This window comes from Rhea americana, unplaced genomic scaffold (genome assembly GCF_003343005.1).
Source record: "Rhea americana isolate MKP2758 unplaced genomic scaffold, rheAme1 scaffold_43, whole genome shotgun sequence".
Taxonomy (NCBI): Eukaryota; Metazoa; Chordata; class Aves; order Rheiformes; family Rheidae; genus Rhea; species Rhea americana.
The window spans coordinates 843379-866505 of record NW_028186568.1 but is presented as its reverse complement, the minus strand read 5'-3'; the positions used below and the strand labels follow the sequence as shown (position 1 = coordinate 866505).

The following is a 23127-nucleotide window of genomic DNA, read 5'->3' as shown; positions in this document are numbered from 1 at the left end:
GGGGGACGGGGGGGACGGGGCGAAGCCTCCTCTCAGCTCCGGACCCCCTCGCCCGGCCTCAGCCCCCGCTCAACGCTCCGGTAACGGCTCTGGCGGCGGCTGCTCGGCGCTGCGTGCGGCGGGGCCGATCCSTGCGGCCCGGATCCGGACCCGGCGGCGGCAGCGGTGACTGCTCGGCTCGGCTCGGCTCGGAGCCTCTCGGTCCCCCTCCCCCTCCCGCACTGACTGACTGACTGACGGGCGGAGGGAGGGAGGAGGGGAGGAGGGCACGCCTCTCTCCCCGCCTCCTCTATTGGGCCCCGGCCCGCAAAGCCCACCCTTCGCCCTCCCCCATTGGCTGCCGCGTCGGAAATACTGACGTCATTTTTCTCCAGTTCTATGGAAACTGAGGCTCGGCGCCGAGCAGGCTCATGGGCGCTGCTGTCCTTCCCTCGCCGCTCGCCCGCGCTCGAGAAGCGGCTTGGCACGCGAGGCGGACTACATATCCCAGGGTGCCCCGCGGGCAGGCGCCGCGAGGGGACGGCGCCCAAGCGGAATGCTAATGAGCGGGGGGCGGGGCTGGCGCCTGCGCAGTGAGGCTCTGGTGGCGCATTTTCCCCCAAGAGGGGGGAAGGTGGCGCCCGGCGGAGCGGAAGGGGGCGGCGCTTCTGCTGCTGAGCGGCGCTGCCGCCAGTCCTGGTGGAGGCTGCTCGGGGGAGCGGAGCGCGCGCGGCTCTGGCTGGAGGCGAAGACGAGGTGAGCGGCAGTTGCTGGCGAGGCCGGGTGCGAGCGGCTGACTGGGGCTGTCTCGCGCCGCCTGCCCGTTCGCCGACCGTTGGTGGTGGGAGGCGCCCGCCGGCGGGTGCGGGGGGGAGGGGCAGAGCTCGTCAGAGGAGCCGGTGCTCCCCCCTCCCCTCGCCTCCCCTGGAGCGGGGCTCGSCGCGGGGAGGGCGGCGGGCCCCGCGGCCGCCCCGCCCAGGAGGGGCTGGCGGCTTGCCTGGAAGGGGCCGAGAGCAGGGAGGGGGCCCGGAGCCGACGGTTGCGGCCGCCGTTAGCGCTGGGCGGCGGCGCGGGCTGCCTGAGCGGCTGCGGGGCCGGGGCGGGTGGCGCTTCGCTTCTGCGGCGGCCGAGGTCGGGCGGGGGGAGCGGGATGTGCTTGGCGGGCTCGTTTTCTCTAAAATGGCGCTGGTGGGGCTGGGCTGCTCCTTTTGGGGTTGTGGGAGCACTTAAGAGAGATTCCGCAGCCTCCTTTGTGTTTGCAGCTCTCACATCAAACTCTGAAAAATGAACCGTATCCCCACTGGTTTGACGGGAGGGAGTCCAGRTGTCTGTTAGCAGGTTAACAACTTCGCGTTCTTTGCGAAATTTGAATTTTAATCTGAGAAGCGATTCTGAAGTGGGCACGGCAGTGGTCTGTGCTGGTTCGTTTTCTGTGTTCAGATCAGCCCAATAACTTAGACTCTCTCTGCATGCTGCCTCAACTTAGTGTGGGGACTTCGGGAGCCTGCTTCTTTTGCTCTCTTTTCTGTAGCGTTGTTGCCTAGCTGTACTTAGAAATGCTGTCGAAATGGAAGCACAATTTCAGTAACGTGTCTTGCTGCCCTGGTGTTGCAGGGCTGAGCTGTTGAAATGCAACTGTGGAAAGAGTTATTTAGCTGCTTCTTTGGGGATGACTTAACTGCTATCGTTCCACCTGTGGGATGTTGCCCACTTAAAGTGCAATATGGTTTTGTGCGTTATCAGTCTAGGATGGGCTATAAAAAGAACTCTTCTAATTACAATGAGAATGTGAACTAGGATGACAAGCATCCTRTCCAAATTCCAGTTGGATTAAGAGTCTCGATAGCCTCTTTGGTACAGTACAAGCTCACAACAATATCTGTATTCCTTCTGAAACAGACCTTCTCACTCCTGCTTCCCCCTGTGTTGGGGCTCTTTTTTTCCCTGGTTACAATGAAACCAGTGTCTCTGTGAACTACATTCTGTGATGAGACTGATTTAAGAGCTTTCTGGGTGGTTGGCTTTACAATGCAGTTCACTGCTCCTTTGGTGACTGTTTTATTTTCTGTGTAGTTGTGCTGTGAATGGAGCTATTGCGATGGTGCCAATTTTTAAAGTACTTTTTCTTTTCCCTGTTAGGTGTATGTGTAACCTGGAACACTTTGGTAATCTTATTTCCTCAGTTGGAGGTAGAGGATACAGATCTGTAGAAAAAGATCTACAGGATGGAAAGGGTGGAGTGAGAAGCTGTTTATAAAGTTGAAAAGTGAAGATTTTTGAAGTGTAACCTAGATCTAATGTTACTTGTCTCTTTGGAAAGCTGTTTATGGATCACTACTTCAGTTGTCTTAGTTCCAACTTCTGGAGGCCCATACTACTGTCCTCTTCTAGCATCTTGTGTTTTCAGTGAGATCATTAGTGTGTTGCAATTCAAAAGTCAGTTCTGTGGGCTGTCTATTGTCATTGCAAGGACTATGTGAATAACAGTTGTTCTAGAGTATGCTTGTATGGAGCTACTGAGAAACAGCTGAAAAAAATTTAAGCCTTGTGCTAATTGACATGCAGGAAGTGTACAGTTTGAAAAGAAACTGAACTAAGCAAAATCACCTTCACTGCCTTAATCTTCTGAGTAAACATATATGCAGGATTGCACTTCCACTAATGAAAGCCTTTACATTCCCTTTCATTTATTGTTCAAGTTTTTGCAGTTTTACTTCAAGAGGTGTTAACTGAGATCTTGTCTCAATTTCCTGCATGAGAGATTTTTTTTTTAACAGTATAACTTTTGCAGTAACTTGATCAGCTGCCTATGCAGGAAACCCTTAATATCAAGAATTTCCTGCAGTGTGTTCAGTGTAGGAATTTTCTACAAAGTGCAGTAATATTACAGGTTTTGTCTCATACTTCRTGGTATTTTTACTGATTGACCTTTAAGCACCTTTATTTACATAATTAACAAGTGTCCCTTATATAATTTTGGGGGRTTCTGGTCACTGTTCTCTTTGTTGTGTGTTAGACATGTAGCTTTCTTATGAATGATTAGACTGTTTCTCTCTTTCTTAGCAGAGGTTACCTACCATTTCATATAGAGATAGCTTAAATCACCATAGCTAAGCTTTTCTAGGCTGCTATGMTAAGTCGCTAACTATTAGTTATCTGTTAGTGTTCCTGCTTCTCTTTTTTGAAAAGAAAAAAGTGTTTCAGAGACTAACACAGGAGATTCCTGTCAGTTTAGCACTAAAAGACTGAGGATTTAGTTTGGCAATGTGGTGTAATACCAGCCTATTTCCAGTTACTACGGGATCCTGAATATTGYTTTCTTCCTACAGACAAGAGAAACCTTCTCAGTCCCTGAGCAGAGAGGAAGAATTAAGGTTTACTTTTAAGCAGTCTCTTGAGAAAGACTTCAATCTTAAGTGCTATATTTGGTGATACTGCCATGCAAGCTCATTCTAGACTGCTTGTCTAGGTATGGGAAGCCTTTACAGAAGAGAAATTGCAACCCTAACATCGTGTTCTCTAGCTCTGTGGATAGCTAACACTTTCATTTCTAAACCAGCAGTGCAGCTTTTTGGCAGATGAGAGTCAAAGGAGAGTTGTTAATTTGGTAGTGTCTCTTTGTATCTTTCTTTATAAGTTTTTCTTTCTGTTCAAAACATCTGACCATAAATTGTGATAATCTTGTTGACTGTGCTTCCTCGCTAAAGTCCTTTGAGACTTACCCTGGATGTATGAAGGTGCAGTTTCACAGCTGACTCCTAGTAGCAGTGCTGGCTCAAAAGCAGTTCCTATCCATTGAGTTATAAGCTGACCAAAAAAGAAGGGGGGGAGTTATGTTAAATAAATCTGACTTAGATTAGTTTGGCCTGATGGCCAGTTGTGCTGACACACCATGAGATAAGATGGAAGGACTGGACTGCTTATTGTGGCATTACTGATGGAAAAGCTTTGCATAGTTTTTCCAAAAGGTGCAGTCTTCTGAATGTTTCTCTGGCAATTGTGCTCGCTTAAATAGCATCTCTTTCTTTCTCTGAAGCTGTGATAGGTGATGCAAATGTGTGTAGTGAACCAAATGAAGGAATTGATCTAGACTTAAACTTGGAAAATTATCCATGTGGATTGCTTCCCCAGTTTGGGCTGCTACCAATACTTATGAGGCAGGAAAGTGGGAATGGGAGTACATAGGGACTGAGTAAGCTGCTACTGAAAAGTGAAGCTGATGAAATGTTGAGGAATGCCAACTGGTCCAGGTAACTTAAGAGGAAGCAGTGATCTTAATCTCTTGTAATTGTTGAGGGGAAACTACRTTACTGGATAATCTTGAGCAGGTATGGAATATAGTTCATTTCACTGATGCTAACCATTCCCTTTTATGTTCTATATTAAGAATGTATTCATCCATAGTTTAAAATGTCACTTTAAAGCAGTCTTTCTATTGATAACTTACACTATTCAGTTGCTCCAGGGGAAAAGTTYGTGGATTCCAAGATGCTTACTAAACAGCTGAGAAATGATGCTGAAGTAGCATGAGACTTTATGCTACTGCTGCAGTTCCTGTCTTAAAATGACATTAGAAGAATTGTTTTGAGCTGCTGCATCTGCAGTGCAGCAAGGAAGGCTGGAGGTGAAAGGAGAGAATCTATTATAGAAAAAAGCCTGGAAAAAAATGCAAATATAAATGACTAAAGAGTATGTGAACTGAAAAACAATAGATAATTGATGAAGTATGAAGGACATGAATCCTAAAGACTCATAAGAGTATATGATGTATGTAATATGGGAAGGTGTGTAAAGATGTCTGAATGCTTATTAAAGGCAAGGAAGTAGTATATTCCTGTTCTGCATTTTAAAGTAAGATCAAAAAATTATTTGAAAAAACTCAAGCCAATATTCAGGCTATGTGGATGCCTAAGACCAGGCATCCTAAGGCAACCTAAACTTTCTGGTTATCGATAGCATTTGAAAGGGAAGTCAGCTTAGTTTGAGTTCTGTGCTGATTTATTCTATTACTCCTCTGATTCTTTGATCTCAACAATGTTATTAACACTTTTTTTGACAGTGAACTACCTCTCAACAATGTTATTAACACTTTTTTTTGACAGTGAACTACCTCTTATGAAATAAAGAAATGGATGAAATGGATGAAACATCTAAAAGAATCCTTCTAGAGCCATACCGGTATTTACTTCAACTTCCAGGCAAGTTTTCTGTTACTGAATTGGCTTTAATATCAAAATTGGTTTTATAGCATCTTTGTCTTAAATATAAGCCAAAAAGTTTAACCTTTCTCAATTTGTGGATTTAAAAATAAAAGTAACATTTTCCATTTTCTGTTCTCTGTTCCTCTTGGAAAACTAGCCTTTCTAATAGATTGACACAGTAGCTCTCAGGTCTGCCCATTCCAGAGCAGATGGTCCTCCTTCAGTTACTCAACTCTTCATTTAGAGGAGCTGACATGCTACTTCTTAAAACTAATAAGAGCAAGTACTGAAGACTTGTGTTTCATTCTTGAAGAATTAAACAGTCAGCACTGATTTCAGTCAGCACAAGATCATCTACTTGCTGTGCTTCATAGTGTGTRTAAGAATTTTTTTTTTCTTTTTTTAAGAACCTGCTTCTTTTCTGCAACTTGTCACTGATATGTGTAGAGCCAGGTTTTCTTATGGCCAATTCAACTCTCCTTGGATTGCTTCACTTGAGAGGATTAGCCAGTCCTTGTGTGGAATCAGGCAATTAGCAACACATTCAAATGAAGCTTTCCCTCTAAGGACAGTAGCAATTTTGTTAGAATTCAGGAGCCAGGTTGATAGAGAGCTATTGCATAGGTACATATCTTGGAAGTCTCTTTGAGCAAACAACCGTATTGTCTGCTGTGGTTTTTACTTGTACCCTTGAACAGGAAAGAGTACACAAGCTATCAAAGTGACTAGTTTTGTAGAAATAATGGTGGAATCACCTTGCATCATTGAGGCTGTTGCATTATTGATTTCTGTCTTATAATGGTGGAGTTCAGGAAGGTAGAAAATATGGTAAATAGTGTTTTGGTCAGAATTACTTTCCTTAATAATTTCCAGCACTTCTGTCTGGACAAGTAGCATAAAGAAACAGTCACAGTAGTAAGAGGCTCTTGTTACAAGACATATATATTAGCAGGGCAGATGTCTAACTTGCTCACAATGAATTTCATTATTTGCACCTACAAACCCAGCAGGAGCTTGTCCACACTGAGTTTGGTAGTAATGCTGCTTTTGAATGCCAGGAAGTTTGCTTCCTGTTTCTTTGCAGTATTTTCCATTTAAAACTGGTGTTTTAAACTGCATAGTGATTTTGCTAGGATAACTGCCTGAGAATGAATCTGAGCTGTTCTAGATGGCTTTGGAAGAGTGAGACCTGAAAAAAAAGCTAATACCTCTCTCCAATACCATCTTTGAGTGTTTTTTGTTTGTTTGTTTTTGTATAATAACAGTATATCATTCTGATTATTTATCTCCTATTTTTTTAAGGTATTGGAGGAGAGAAAAAGCTCAGCTTCCTCATAGAAAATAGGCAATAGTATTCTGACAAAAAAACTTTGACTGACATAAGTGCTTGACTAAAAGCTCTTGAAATAGCCTTCATTTCAGATGATGTATCTAGGATATTTGTCTAGCCTTTCTACCTTGACTCCTGTACTAAATTTGTATAACTTGTGGATTCAGTCCTCATTACCCCAATCTGATAGTTTTACTAACTTCCATCAGAACTTGTATCTGTGCTGGGCTARTGCCTGCATGTTTTTATGATTATACAATGCAGTGCTTTTCTCAGTGGCAGTGAAAGCATTTTATCCTATTCTACTGAAGTGTCGTAAGACTGGCTGTCCACTCTAATCAAATCAACAGTGAAGATCAATGTGTTAATGCTTTGGAAAGGGGTGAAAGAGACTATAGATTTCTTTGTGTGAAGACTCATGGCACAATCTGAAAGGGAGAACTTCTAAACCCATCAGGTAAGTTATGTGYTTGCAGGAAGCTTGCACTGAGGGTTTATGAAATCATATAGCTGGATGTTTACTGTTTTTTGAAACACTATAGCTTTGTCCAAAAATCAGCTGTGTCAGCTACAGAGTTAGGAGTCAATTATTTATGCAGACTTGGCCATCAGTATGTACACCAATGTTTGAAGGAAAAAGTAGGGATTATACTAACTGTTTGTAATTAGGGTGGGGCCCAGATGAGATGCCTGAGCTAATCTAACAAGGTCTTGCTGAAAGAAGCAGTTTCACTTCCCTCCTTGTGTTCCTGGCAATATTCTCCCACTTAACAGGTGCCAGTTTTCAGCTCACTAACCAAATGATTARGTAGTATCAATCACCTAACTTGTTTTTTTTTTTTTAAAAAAAAAAGTGCAGTTGAAAGGTTAATCTGTCCTGTTAGTTAGCTGGCACAAGGGTGGGGACAGAGGTGTTTCTCTGTTAAGATTAGCTTTCTATCTTGTCTGTCTACACCCTTACTACACAACAAAGCTGTGAGGGGCTTCTGGAGAAAACTTGGCTGGGAGTCAAAAATATGTGTATGTGTGGCCCAAGGATAGTCCAGTAGCTTGTCTTGTAAGGCTTTTTAGAAACATACTCTCCAAGTGGCTCAGCAGCCTGTTAGAACTTGAAGGAATTGAGATGCAYGTCAAATTCCCTTATTTTAAAAAAGGGACTGTGTACTAGTTAGTTGATAAGCATAGCTGGAAAACAAGTGTCTGCTAATGCTCTGTAGTGTAAGAACGCAAACTTTAATATAAAAATATTAAAGCTTTAAGCCTTAGTACAAGAGGAAGCTAGTTATTTTGCTTCTCATTAAATGGGATGAGACTTAACAGTAACAGTTCATGCTGATACTTAAACTCTAAACTTGTGTTTTTTTCTTTGACTTCTGTAACACTAGGATAGAATAGGTTGATAGCTTAAGTTTTTGTATTATGTTGCTACATTAGCTACTAGTAGGGTAGCTGTTTATGCGTTAACTAACAGTGTAGTGCTTAGGAGAACATAGATTTCAAAACAGTAGATTTTCTTGTAAAATCTATTTGTGGTGGAACATTGTCATACTAGCTTATAGCAATGTTCTGTTTTGTCCAGCATTATCCCTTGGACTAATCAAAGTTCAATAAGGAGGACTAACTTTCACAAACACTAGTAATTTGGTCCACTTTGGCCTTTCTTGTTCATATAGACAATGAATGAAGAATCTTTTCTCTTGGAGTGGTTGAATTAGCAATGGCAGCTGGTTAAGCAGTACTGGAGTTTGAAGAGTTGCAGTGAAACTGAGGTGATCAACAGCTTGCTATTGAAGGGGGTAGTTCCTGATCCAAATCYGCCTCTGCCCTTCCCCATTCACTGCTCTGATCTTGGTTACACCCTTTGCTGGGCCTGTTTAGCTTGCTAAACAGTGAAGAGACTGGGTTTTTTCAGCTCTTCCTGCTATGTTGAACTGAACAAGCTCACTGAAGGAGTTGAGAGTAGTAGCAAGAGCAAGTTGATGCTTCTTTGAATAACAGTAGCCTCCCTTAAACCTACTAAAATACACTATTTCAGTAACTCCTTTTTTTTTTTCTTTTGCTCACCCTTCTGATGCATCTTCTAGAAGGGAGCACAACCAGCAACTTCTGTGTGTTTTRCACCGAAGGAGGCCACAACTGCTCAGGACAGTGTATGTTTACTTAGCAGTGCTGGTGATGTACCACAGGGCATGATCACTACAAATGGAGTAATTACCCCTGGAACATCAGAGGCCTTGACTCAAGCTGAGCTCCTGAGAGGGAGGCTGCAGCTCCACAGGTCTTAGGATGCSTGGCCCCTTTACTGGGTTGGAGGGAAATGGTGGTCCCTGCCTGCAGGAAGTGTTTGCTTGTGCGATACCAGTGTCACTAAGCAAAGGAACTACAAGAGGGTGTTACAGATCCCTCTGCACAGTGTTAGAGATAACAAAGGAGATTGACAGGATCTCCTGCAGGTACAAGAGTCTGAACCACTGCTGTAGTGAAGAAAGAGCAGACAGTCTGTTCTTAATAGGCTGGAAAACAGATTCCCACACTGGTTCACCAGAGAGACTGGAAGCTTATGCCTTCTGGCACCAGGAGAAAGGGTTGTGTTCTTCCTGCAGATCTGCAACTATGCTAATGGATTCAGTGCTCTGGAAGCAGGCAAGCTGCTGGAAGCTCTGTCTGACAAAGTACCTGGATTGGTGTCACTACAGGAGCACCGGGAAAAAGCAGCAAGTGAAAAGTGAAAAGTCCCCTCCCTTCTGCAGGGGACACAGTCCCATCTACAGACCTGAMCTGCTATCCACAGAGGTCTGCTGCTTGTAGATTGGATCTAGAGTATTACACTGAGGCTTGTCTGGTCCTTGGTCTACTTAACCCTGCTGTTCTTCCACGTAAGTCCTGATGGATACTGCTGGGGAGATCTGAAGCTTATCAAACATGACTACATGCTTCTTGGCGCAAGGGCCAAGGGCATGGGAGACCAGCTGGTTTTTCTCCAGATCTTACCAGTGAGGGGAAAGGGCTTGAGGTGAAGTAGCTGGATCCTGCCTTCCAAGACTACTAGGAAGAAGATGGGAATCCACTTGCCAAAGTGGGACGGAAGGATCTTTGCTAACAAGCTGGCTAACCTGGTGAGGAGAGCTTTAAAGTAGGAATGACAGGAGGGAGATGATTACCCACTCTTAAGGAAATGGTGGGCTTGAAAGCAAAGGGTGCAGGTGGATGTAGACAAGAGACCATCRAAACAGGGCTGAGAAGGGAGCTCATCCCAATATGAGCACCCAAAGGAAGGTCCAGGAAGGGTGGTGTTATGGGGGAAGCTGTCTCACTTTTTCTGAAGAATCCACAGGACTAGGTGACTCTCTGAAGTACCTGTACAAAATGTGTGCACCATGGGGAGCAAACAGGGGGATTTAGAAGTCTATGTGCAGTTGTGGGGCTATGATCTCATTGGGATATCAGATATGGGTTAGTTCATGTGAATAGAGTGCTGCATGGATGGATGGAGACTCTTTTGGAAGGCAGGCTGGGACAGCAAAGAAGGRTAGTTCTCCTTTATGTAGAATCATTATGTAAAATCAGTAAGGTTGGAAGAGACCTCTGGAGATCGTCTAGTCCAACCTCCCCACTCAGCAGGGTCACCTAAAGCGTGTTAGACAGGGTTGAATCCAGGTGGGCCTTGAAGATCTCCAGAGAAGGAGACTCCACCACCTCTYTGGGCAACCTGTGCCAGTGCTCCGTCACATTYTCAGGGAAGAAATTCCCCCTCGTGGTCAGGCGGAACTTCCTGTGCTTCAGTTTTTGCCCATTGCCTCTTGTCCTGTCACCTGGGACAACTGGAAAGAGTTTGGCCCAATCCCCTTGACACCCTCCCTTCAGGTACTTACATACATTGATAAGATTTGCTGCCCCCCCCACCTGTCTTCTCTTCCCCAGGCTGAAGAGGCCCAGCTCTCACAGCTGTTCCTCATAGGGCAGGTGCTCCAGCCCTCTGATCTTTGTAGCCCTATGCTGGACTCTCCCCAGTAGCTCCATGTCTCTCTTGTACTGGGGAGTCCAGAACTGGACACAGGACTCGAGATGAGGCCTCCCCAGGGCTGAGTAGAGGGGCAGCTAGACTACATGGAGCTCTACCTTGAGTCAGATAACAAAAGCTTATAGGTTAGGATTAGAGGGTAGATAAATGTGGCTGACACAATACTGTCTCTGCTACAGACAACCTGATCAAGAAGTAGATAAAGCCTCCTTCAGAAAACAGGATGAAGCCTTAATTTCACAGGCCCTGGTCCTAATGGAAGACTTCAACCACTGGAAGTAACTCAGCAGGTAGATTCCTGGAATCCAGGAGATTTCTGGAATGCAGTGATGATGGCTTTGTAATACAGGTGATTGAGAAACCAATGTGAAGAGGTGCTCTGCTGGACCTCATACTTAGAGAAGAGCTGGTTGGGCATATGAAGGCTGGGAACAACCTTGGCTGCAGTGACTATGAGATCCTTTGGGTCAGGTGGTCAGGATCATGTGAGGAGGGAAAAAACAAAGCCTGGACTTCAGAAGARCAGACTTCAGCCTGTTTGGGCACTTGCTTGAAGAATCCAGTGGAAGATGGTCATGGAGGGAACAGTATCAGGAGAGCTGTGTGACTTTTTTCCCAAGGCTTACCTCCAAGCTCAGAACAGCCTGTACTGACATGCAGAAAGAGTTGGATCTGGTGAGGGACATGAAGTACAATAAGAAGGGTTTCTACAAGTATATTGGCAGCAAAAGGAAAACTAGAGGAAAATAAAGGCCTGCTGCTGTGCAGGGGACCTGGTGATAGAGGACACAGAAAAGAACAAGCTACTCAGTGTCATCTTTACCTCAGTCTTTACTGGTAAGATGTGCTTACAGGAGTCCCAGGCCCCAGACTAGGTAAGTGGGCAGTGAGGTGGACTGAAAGCTGGCAGAACTACTGGGCTTAAAGCATTGTGATTAGCAGCATGAAGTCCAGCTGGAGGCTAGTCATAAGTGTTGTCCCTCAGGAGTCAATACAGAGCCAATGCTGTTAAACATTTTCATTAATGGGTTGGCTGAAGGGACAGTGCACCCTCAGGAAGTCAGCAGACAATGCAAAACTGAGGAGTGGCTGATACACCAGATGGTTGTGCTGCCATTCAGAGAGACTTCAACAGGCTAGATAAATGGGCCAACAGGAACCTCAGGAAATGCAACAAAAGAAAGTGCAGAGTCCTGCACCTACAGGCTACAGTACCCCATGTACCAGTACAGGCTGGCGGCTGACCATCTGGAAAGCAGTTTTTCAGAGAGGACCCTGGGAGTCCTGGTAGACAAGGTAAATATGAGCCAGCAATATGCAATTGTGGCGAAGGAGGCCAACAGCACCCTGGGCTACATTAGGCAGAGCTTTGTCAGCAGGTCAAGGGAGGTGATCCTTACTTCCCATTCAGCAGTGGTGAGGCCACAGCTAGAGTGCTGGGTCCAGTGCTGGACTCCCCAGTTCAAGGTCATAGATGTACTGGAGTGGGTTCAATGAGGGACCACAAAGAAGATCAAGTGACTGGAGCCTTTCTTCTACAAGTAGAGGCTGAGAGAGCTGGGGCTTTACAGCCTTGAAGAAAAGACTCTAGGAGAATCTTATGAAAGCATATAAATACCTGATGGGGGTGTGTGTGTGTGTATATATACATATATATATATACATATATATAAATATATATATATGCCAAACTTTGTCAGTGGTGCCCAGTCACAGGAAGAAAGGCAATGGGCACAAACCGAAATACGTCAGGTTCTACTTAACATAAAACGCTCACTGTAAGGATGATTTAACACAAGTTGCCCAGGGAGGTTGTAGAGTTTACATTCTTGAAGATCTACAAAACATGAGTGGGTATGGCTCTGAGCAACCTGCTCTACTTGGCCCTAAGCTGAACAGAGGGGTTGAACTAGACAATTTCTAGAGATTTCCTTCCAAACTTGGCAATTCACAGAATTGCCAGGAGTGTTGGGAAGAAATCTTTCAGAATAGATATCTTGCATACTGCTTCAAACAGCTTTCTCAAAACTATTTTTAAGTGGTACAATTCTACCTAATCTCTTGTCCTTACAGTCTAACCCTTCTCCAAGGGTTCAATAACTCAATTGAGGTTTTTAAAAGGAGTTTGAGGAAATAAGAAAGTTGAGTTATTTTCCTACTGTGACCTTAAACTGTTGCAAGCAGCAGCCTGGTTTGAAGAAGCAAAGAGCAGGTTTATACATGTTCCAACAGTTAACAAATGCTGGCTGTGGTGTTCCTGCAGCTTTGCGGAGACACTGGATCAGGGAATTGTTCCACTTAGCCCTAGCTCATCAGAGGATGGAACTAAATGTGAAAGTATACAGCATAGCTGAGGTACTCTAGCGGTTTGCCTTGCCGAAAGGGGGCTGTTCCCTTTCCTCTGGCTCTCAGCATCTGCTGCTTACTCTATATTAACTCTGGCAGACTCATTTCATAAGCAGACTCAACGCATTAAGTTGGCAAGGAACTAACCCAGCAGAAAGTGGACAGTTTATTGCTGGATAGTAAGTTGAGTTAGCTTAATGAAGTTCTAATGCTTTTCCATTAACCCAGCCCTCATGGCAAAGGGCGAAAGGGCTATCCCTTTTATGCATCCCTACCAAGTGGAGTGCTGCCCTAAGGATGCAGTTTGAAGTCAGTTTAATGCAGCATGAATGAAAAGTTTTGTTCTCCCTGTCCAAAGTAGACATTTTTGGATTCTGGGTCTGTACCCTTTCAGAAGAACACTTAACGTATTTTGACTAGTTTTAGAGAAATGTGTCTCRTCTGTCTGAAGAAGTGGGAGGGATTGTCCTCAGTATAACTGCTGTAAGCTAAGTGGATCTTTGAATGGAAAGGGTCTACTCTGACCAAATTTCTTATAAGGACAAGAATATACTTTGTTTTGAATATTTTTTTCTTAACTTTTTCTGCTTAGCTTTACTGAAGAGAAAATAAGCTTTCTATAGCTAGATTTAGACAATAGGGGCAGTTTTCAGCAGATAAAATGGTATGCGTTTAGCTTGTCTTTGATAAAAGCTTGTGGACAAAGCTAGTGAATAGATATCACTGCGACTAGGTAGAACTTCTAACTTTGGAAGCTAGACTGCTGTCCTCTCCAGTTCTATCATTGCCTGCTCAGAATGACCAACAGAGTAGTGACGTGATAGTGATGAATGGAGAAACTGAGTAAAATTTGTGCCTACAAGAGGAAAGATGAATGTTTCACCATTCAGTTGGTGGTTTTTCTTTGAGTAGTCAGTGTCTAGACAGCCTTGCTATGCTGTCTGTACTCAGGAACTAAAATGCTAAATCTATTGTGCATGTTAGTAGTCCGTTTAGACTGTGTACTASTAGAGTTACCTGCCTCACAATGGAATAATGCTTGCTGACAAATATCAAGCATTCCACAAACTTATTTGCTAGGAAATGCATTCAAAAAAAGTGGCTGCTTAGTGTATTTAAAAGGTAGGTGTTCTCTGTATCAATGTAATTTAGAATGGAATAAACTGTAGATAAGGTATACTTCCTTAGTCTGGTATTATCTGAGTAGCTTTCTTTATGGATGTACTGATATATTGTTAATACTGAACCTGCAAGCCATACAGTTTAGCAGATGTTCCTAATTGAAAGCTCTATTCAGTACTCATGAGCAGTCTCTTTTATTCTGTTATAGCTCATATATATTTTTTTTTAAAATAAAACATTAAATCTAATACAGCTGAACAGGGCATTTCAACCCTTATTTGTGCAGTATTGGTGGTCAGAAGTTTGTGGGCCAGATCACTTTCCTGATCTGACTGTGGCACACCAGAGTGGGAAGAAGGAAAAGCCTGAGTGTTAGTGTTGGTTCAAATCCTTAGCATCTAGGGGAACTGCTGTTGTAAAAACAGGTCTGAAACTTGAATCAGTATTGGTAATTGATTAACATAAGAAGATTTTTAACTTTTGGGTAGTGCTCTAATTTGTATTTAAACTACTTTGAACTCTGACTACCTGTGTTAAAATGGGAACTCGTACACCTAAATATCTGATTCTGAAACTTCTTTTTAACCTCTGTATGTGCTGTCCCAGTAGAGCACAAGCTTGCTCAGGGAAATCTAGGAAGCTATGGTGCTGTTAAGAAGACAAAGCAATCCCTCCCTCCTGTGAGAAGCTATTGCTTAGTGTTTAAAACTGAGTATAGTAAATGAGAACTAAGTAGCTGACAATTCAAGCAAAAGACTGACAGGACAGAACCAGAGCACAAGACACCTTAGGAAAGGAAGACAGTTCACCAGTCTTACTAACAAAAAGGTAGTGATGACAGGAAACAGTGGAAATCTGAGAACTGAGACAAGAAAAATTGAGGCACTTGGAGGAAGAAAGGTTAATGTTCCTACTACAGAATCCTAAACAACAAAACTGCAGCTCACCTGGTGATGGTTTAATTAAAAAAGGAAAAATCCAGTTTAGTGTCTCTGGGGTATAGCACTGCAGATGAATCTGCCTATGTTTATTACATAGTCCTGCATATACTGGTCACTCCAGCAATAGAGAAACTAAAGGGAAAAGGTCAAATATTGAAAATTCCTCAGTGCTTGGGGCAGGAAGCTATCATTAGCGTGAATACTATTTTTGCAGAGTCATTCTTAAGTTATCTCTCTGTAGAGTTTGAGGGGAATAATTTAAAACGCATTATCCAGGTTGCACTGCTTTAAGGTTTAAGGCTGTTTCTGCAGACCTTGTTGATGAGAGCTATATATGCGGGGGTGTTTGTCTAAACTTGTCCTGCAGTTATTCACAGATCTTAAAGGTAACTGAGCTGCTTAAGGCTCTGGACAGTGTAGTATCTCAGTGTGGGTGGGGTTGATTGTGTAATACTTGATTTCATATTGATCATGGRTGAAGATGTCCTGAAAAAAAATCTCTGTAGCCYATGGCAATTTCTTAAAAGAAATGGTTGTCATTAATTTATAGGCATATAGGTTAACTTGTATTAAAATCAACAGCTTCAGGTAGAGCAAATCTGGAGTGAACAGTAACAGTTATTCTAACACTAAAATTGGATTTTTTTTGGGGGGGGGGCTTCTAAAATAGGTGATTGGATAATTCCTGCTTTGGCTGAGAATCAAGCCAAAATAGATCAAATCCTGTTATTCATAGGTAGACTTTTGGGGTGCAGGATAAATGTCTGCATTCTTACAAAGCTTTCTTTTTCTGTTCAGAGTAAGATTTTTTTWAAAAAAGCTCTTAAATAAAAGCATGTCAAATATCACTTTTCTGTTTTACAAATATCAATGGGTGGGGGAAGGATCTAAAAATGAAGAGAACTATTCAACAAACAACTATATCTTTAGCTAACAATGGATAATGTTGAAACTTCATTATCAGTTAGCAGATAAAGTCAACATGCCTGGCAAACTAAAGTTTAATGCACATAAGCTTATTTGTGCAGGTACCAACAGGCTGGAAAACATTTCTACTGAAAATGCTAAAACTAAATACAATAACATGAAAATAAATGCATTAGCAATGTTTCTACATAGTGCCATGAAATGTTTGAAACAGAAGCTGCTAACAACTGAAATGCTTGCTTATGATGAAACAAACTGTACTTGCTATAATGCTTTTTTTTTTCTTTTCAAGTGAAATCTCAGTTGAAGAGATCATACTGATCAGCTTATTGGTCTCAGATTGGTGGCAGGGGTTAAGATGGAGAAATTGCTGTCTCTAATAATGCACTTTATCTGATATTTATAAATGCCTATAACTATATTTTTATTGTAGGTAAGCAAGTGAGAACRAAATTGTCACAGGCCTTTAATCACTGGCTGAATGTTCCAGAAGATAAAATACAGGTATTCACCAATTATTTTTAAAGGGCTGTTATCTTTCTTGAAAGACTGTAGATAATGGATTCTTTTTATGTAGCATAAATGATCAGAAATCTTAAGCACTAATTGTTGAATACATAAAGCTTCCCAGTAAATTTTTTTTCCTGAAAGCTTAGACTAGTGTAACAGTAAGATTACTATAATTTCTCATCCAGAATAGTTACTTCATTCAAAGTGTGTTCAGCCTGTTAAGCTGTTGATAAGTGATTACCATTGTAACCCACTTCTACTATTAATGCTGAGTTATGCTTTATGAAATAAACCAGATAYTTTCTTGTAAACTGCCCGGATACAGTAGTTGAAGATCATCTCTTACCATCTTGATACAAAAATGTCAAAGCCAACTGTTAAATTCTTTATAGACCATTATTCTTCTAAGCCTAAAACTGGAATTCCATCATACAGTTTAAACTTATTCCCTAATGAGAAGCATCTCAGAGCAAGATGTCCCCTTTCCTCTTTACTCTTGGACGTCCCTATGCAAGGTACGTGGCAGTGTATTTGCATATCATTGACTTTGTCATATTAAACATTCTCACTTAATCCAGACTACAGTTCTTTCAAACTGTGTGACTAGGGTACAGGAGATTTTTCCATACCCAATACAGTGTAAGGAATTAAAATAACCATGTTTTTTGGCAGTCTCATCCAGCTGATCTTGTGTTAATTTCACTAATGGTTAAGCAGAAGTACCTTCAGTGTGTCATAAAGGAGCCTGTGTAACTTAAGAGTGGCACTCCAAGTTCTCAAGCAGTAAAGGAGTGCCAATTATTTAAACAGAGGTTGCATTTGTTGCCTTATAACTTGTATTTTTTAACCTAGTCCGTATAAATTTTTTGCCAGATGTGTTCATCTGGCTTCTTGTTAGCCACTGCTATCCTTTTTGCTTAGTTACATACCCAGATAGAATTTTAAATACACAATTTAGCATATACTATGTATGGGCTTATTCTAATATCACAGGGCCTTTGGAACTTTCCTAGGATAACCTCCCACTCCAAGCAGCAATTGTTGCATAGCTGCATCAGGCTTCTCAGGGCCTTGTTTTGAAAATATCTGGAGATTTCGCAGGTTTTCTGGGCACCTTTTCCAATGCTGAAACCTTTTTCATGGTGAAGAATTTTTCTTCTTTATGCCCAGCTGAAATTTTCTATATGGCAGTTTCTGACCATTGTCTATAGCCCTTTTGCTGAGTGCCTGTGAGAACTGAGCTCAATTTTGTCATGCACTAGAGTTAAAACTGCAGTGCTTCTGCCTGAGTGGAAGCTTACCAGTTTGGCCTGTCTCTTTAAACTGATCGTGTACCATTTTATTTTTTGAGAACTTAGACACCTTGTTTTAGTTATCTTTGCAAATCAAATTGCTTTAATGTTTCCCTTAGCATTTATGGTGTTTGCGATGGACCTCAGTGTTTTCATCCTTCAGGTCATTAGAGGACAAAAATAAAACTCTATCTTCTAATCTTGCCACTATTGTTATTGTTTTTGTGCATAATTGTGCTAATTTCCACAACCTGAAGTTTTTGGAATCTGGGAGACTACCTCTAGTTCCCTCTTTGTCATATCCTAACCTTTAGGATTTCCCTATGTTCTTACTGTTTGATTCCATGGTTAGGAAACCTTTTCTTCTATTCTTCTGAATTCTGCCATGCCTTATTTATGTCAGAATAAGATGCATACTTAAATCCTCCATGGGAAGTTTTTTTTTTTTCTTTGATCATTGTCTTCATGTAGCTTGCCTAGATGAAGTATAATTGAGGCTACTGTGCCTTGGCAGTCAAGTCAGTTTCAGTACTGGCTGCCACCACTTCACTGTTTCCAGCCAAGTGTTTTTTTCCACTTGCAACATCTCTAGTGGTCATCTTATGCTGCACTGAGACCTTGTTGAGTTAGAGAAAATCAGGTTTGTCAGGTTAACTTTCTTCTACCAAGTTAATGCACTGAGATAGCAGTACAGTGAAGCAAATTTCATAGCTATTGCAGTTAGGGTAGAAAGCTGTCTTGGGGTGAGACTGCAGCCACCACTGATTATATAGGGTTGGGTTATAAGTATAACACTGCACTGTTTTTTCAGCTCTTGTTATAAAGACCAATTTTCCTACTTCCTCAGACTATTTCTTGATATCCTTTGGAGACTAAACTTTCTTTCTGCTTTCTGAACCTCTTCTCTTGCTTTCATCTTTGAAGTATTTTTGACACTGTCTTCTTTTGAATGGAAATTCAGAGGGTAATTTAAACATAGTCATGAAGTATTGCTTGCTTTAACAAAGCCTTAAGTGTCTAAGCTGTGAAAGTTCATGAAACTGCAAGAGTAAAGTGAAATAGGTTAACAAAAAAATTGTACAAGGAATTTGTGGAATGAATAAAAGCAAAATATGGGAATTTTCATCATAGTACTGATAATAGACTAATGAGTATTCAGATAAATAATATGAAGTTGCTTTTAAGTACTCTATGATAAAGTCAATAGTCAACAGTATTTCTTTACATGTCAAAGTAGGCAACATTTCTAAGTGGTAGAAAGTCATTAGTGCATTTTAGTTTGTTCTTTATGCAGTCATGTGCGTCTCCAGCAAACAATTCAATTGTCAGATTTTGATTTTTAACCTTTGAGGCAGTRGTCACCTAACACTATGTGGCTTGCTGCTCAGAATGAATGCTTGTAGCAACCAAGTCCCCCTACCACTTTCTACAGCATCAAGCAAATATGGGCCATTCCAGTTACTTGCCACTACTTAAAACAGTAGTCGTGATGCATTTTTTTCAGAAGCTGTTTTGATGAATGACTCATTTAAGTGCGAAGCTTGTAGCTACCAAGTATAATTGCATGTTAGCTTCAAAGTTGTATCTTAATCAAATGTGTTTTGCAGAGAGCTAATGCAGTATACAGCTCTACATCTGTAACTTTATTTCCATTTAAACAGGTGTTGACTGTATCTGTTCCTTGGATAGGAACTGTGCAATTAAACCATATGTTAAAATCATTTCTTAAAATGTCCTGCTTCAGAAAAGCTCACTGCTTCTAGTCAAATGTCATCAGTTCCAGGGCTGATGACCTTTTTGAGTATCTGTCTTTGATACTGGCCTATCAGTAACAAGTGGAAGGACTTAAGAACCTTTCCAAAAGAAATTGTAGTTGTTGCCTTTCTGCAAAGAATTTTCCAGGTGTTTCAGAGAACAGTCAGTGTCTTAAGAGCTCAGTGTTAAAGATAACCTTATCATTGCAACGTTATATTGCCTTTCTTTGCTTGTCTAATTTGTTTCTAATATCAAGAATTATTGCATAGTTCCTAGACAGTGCCCCATTTTTAGAATTGTAGCAGCAGTGGAAAGGAACAGATAAGTAGAAACAAGAGAAAGTTCACTTTGAATCAGAAAACATTACAAAAGACAGGCAAAGTTATCCARGACTTGCAGCAAGTTGGCTGGTGAAGAGAATCATAAATCTGTACTGACAGTAAGAAGAGCTATGGATCTAAACGGGAGCTCCAGTGACAGGGAATACCGCACTTCAAAACCTTACACCTTTTAAATACGATCTTGCAAAATTGGAGGTTAAGTTAGTGTGAGACTTAATTATTTTCTCTTCTTGTAATAGGTTATCATTGAAGTGACAGAGATGTTGCACAATGCAAGCCTACTTGTGGACGATATTGAAGATAACTCAAAGCTACGACGAGGCTTTCCAGTGGCACACAGTATCTATGGAATTCCGTCAGTAATCAACTGTGCTAATTATGTGTATTTCCTTGGCTTAGAGAAGGTTTTAACCCTTGATCACCCAGATGCTGTTAAAGTTTTTACCCGTCAGCTACTGGAACTCCATAAAGGTCAAGGCTTGGATATTTACTGGAGGGATACCTACACATGTCCTACAGAAGCTGAATATAAAGCTATGGTACTGCAAAAGACAGGTGGTCTCTTTGGATTAGCTGTAGGCCTCATGCAGCTCTTTTCAAACTATAAAAAAGACTTAAAACCACTTCTTAACACCCTTGGTCTCTTCTTCCAAATAAGGGATGACTATGCCAACTTGCACTCCAAAGAATATAGCGAAAACAAGAGTTTTTGTGAAGACTTAACTGAGGGCAAGTTCTCATTCCCAACTATTCATGCAATTTGGTCAAGACCTGAAAGTACTCAGGTGCAAAACATCTTACGTCAAAGGACAGAAAACATAGATATAAAAAAATACTGTGTACATTATCTTGAAAATGTGGGTTCCTTTGAATACACTCGGAATACACTGAAAGAGCTTGAATCTGAAGCCTATAAACAAATTGAATCACTTGGGGGAAACCCTGAGCTTGTAGCACTAGTTGAACACTTGAGTAAAATGTTCAAAGAAAATGAAAATTAGCATTTATTTAACTCCTGGGAACAAATAAACTCTTTTAAATGAGAAAATTAATCAGAATGTTCTTAGATGATGGAAGGATGAAATCTTATTTCTCTCATTGCTAGATTGCAGAAATTACCTTTGGAAATGCTTTTGGAAATGCTTTGTGTGCTCACTGAGTGCTAAAATATAACTTATTATCTGTACTGCCTTAACTGTAACTGCTTGCAAATAGCTTTAAATCACTGAATCAAGTCACACACTGAATCAAGTGTTGATTGTGTAACGGAGACCACATTTAGATTCAATGGCATTATTTCAGTCGTAACTCCCACAGGTTATATAGCATTTTTTTTAGCCAGGCTGTTGTAGATTTCTGGCTGAAATTTAGTATTAAATTAAGTCTGACCTGAGTGGCTTGTGTGTTTTTAAACAATGAGATATAGGTAATTTACAGGACTAAATAACAAAAGGAGATACTTGTAACCTTAATGCCTGCACAAATGTTGCCTAATAGTTATAAATTAGAATTGTAAAGAGCAGATGGGTCAGCCTTGCTGAGTTCTAGTGGGAATATCACATCCAGCTTCTGAGGCTATTTTCAGGGAATACAAATTTTAAAAAGTAATACTTATATCCAAATGAAACTAAATTTTAGTTTATCTAGCTACTCTTTGAAAGACTTCGAGGTACCTGAGGGAAAAGAATCTATTTCATCAACAAAGCATAAACTTGCTGCTGATTCTAGCTCTGCTCTTAGATTTTATGGGTTTATATTTTTAAACTGTCAAATACGTTGTTATCACTTACATAGCATAGGATTTAAATCTACAAATTAGATGATGCAGTATACATAACTGCACCTAATAATATAGTAAGCTGCCACTAGGGATGAGTTGGAATTTGTGCTATGTAACTTTAGGGTACTGTAACTGAGGCAAGTCTCTTCCCTCTCTGCTTACAATTGAGAGCATCTTTCTCCAGGAGTTGATTCATAATTTATATTATGTTCCTGTTCTGAACTGCACTCTGGTTTCTCTACAGAGGGAAGTTTTCTAACTTTTGTCTAAAACAAGATATTGTACCTTGTTTTACAAGCAGTACTACTACTTTGGTATTGTTGCTTATTGGTTAATAATGAAGTACTCTTAAATAGAACTGAAACTGAGGATTGGATTTCTGATTTTGGAGTGGGCCTGATTAAAAATCTCTGCTTATCTGTGGATGTCTATATATGAAGCTGAACAAAACATAAGCCAAAAGGGTATTTGTCATCTTGGCTGTGCTGGCTTTAATGAGGTTCAGTTCCCTTAATCTTCATAGCCACTTGAAATCTTGCTCTGGTGTAGAAAGGTAATGGTTTAGAACAGAGGTAGGATTGGTGCTATTTGTGATGGTTTTTGCTGAAGTATACTCACTTACAAAAAATAAACTGTCCAGAGGTGCTTGGCTTCTGCCAGTTGAAGGATAGTTTTACATGTGTTCAGTTACTTCACCTAAAAAATGGGGATAGTCACTTTTGCAGCCCAGTGGGGAGGCTAATTGGAAAAGGTTTGTTTCTGGGCAGCCTCAGCATTCTTCAGAAAGCACTGAACAACCATGGATTCAGGATGACTGCTTTTAGTCAGAGATGTTATATAGTTATAGATGATAGACTATCCCTTTTATCTGCATGCATGCATGAGAGGGATCTTTGTCTCTAAAATGAAATACTCTTATTAGGCACAGAATAATAGCCTTTTCACTGAATGTACCTGGTTGCTGGTATTGAATGGCTTACRGTTGGCAGAAGTTGTATTTTCTTTAATGATAGCGAGTTATATCTTCTTTTTCTCAACTTACAGGCTCATTACTAAGCACTATATGCTCTTAAGCTTGTCTGGAAAAACTCTCTGCAGCAAAGTGCAATTTGATAACCTGTCTTGGGGGTTTCTAACCACTGTTGCAACTGATGTTGAATTGAGGAAAGTAGTGCATAAACTGTATTGTTACAGGAATCACCTATTCTATCATAAGACATCTTTGTGGTTAACAGAATATTGTCCCTGATATACACAGTGCAAAATATACTTAGTGTCATTTCTGTTCTGCTCAGTTGCTAGATGTAAACAGTTGTGTAATCAAATTTTCCTGAAGAGATAACTTTAATTTTTGCTTAAAACTTCTGTACTATTTGAGATCTCTGCTATGTAATTGCTTTTTTGGTTTACTCTGGCCATTGGGGTAACTCATCCCTGTATGTATTTCAATAATGTACCTTGTAGAACACACCTCCATTAACTTAGGAGTAGATGCATTCAAAGCTTTCCAGCTGTGGGCTCTTTAAAGCACAAATAGGTAAAAAGGAAAAAGTACTCTTTGAAAAATGCAGCTGGACTATCA

At 41.2% G+C, this 23127-nt stretch overlaps 1 protein-coding gene across 3 annotated transcripts; it reads left to right on the top strand.

Moving 5' to 3' along the window:
- Positions 1-655: 655 nt before the first annotated feature.
- GGPS1 (geranylgeranyl diphosphate synthase 1) lies at positions 656-21903 on the top strand. 3 transcript variants are annotated; one of them, XM_085315459.1, is made up of 4 exons: positions 656-735; positions 5082-5177; positions 16301-16371; positions 20005-21903. In XM_085315459.1, the coding sequence occupies exons 2-4, from the start codon at positions 5108-5110 to the stop codon at positions 20764-20766; spliced, it is 903 nt and encodes a 300-aa protein (XP_085171585.1). In that variant the 5' UTR covers positions 656-735; positions 5082-5107; the 3' UTR covers positions 20767-21903. The 3 variants fall into 3 exon arrangements, with proteins under 3 accessions (XP_085171585.1, XP_085171587.1, XP_085171588.1); XM_085315461.1 differs by lacking the exon at positions 656-735 and adding an exon at positions 1131-4307; XM_085315462.1 differs by lacking the exons at positions 656-735; positions 5082-5177; positions 16301-16371 and adding an exon at positions 16678-16892.
- Positions 21904-23127: the final 1224 nt, after the last annotated feature.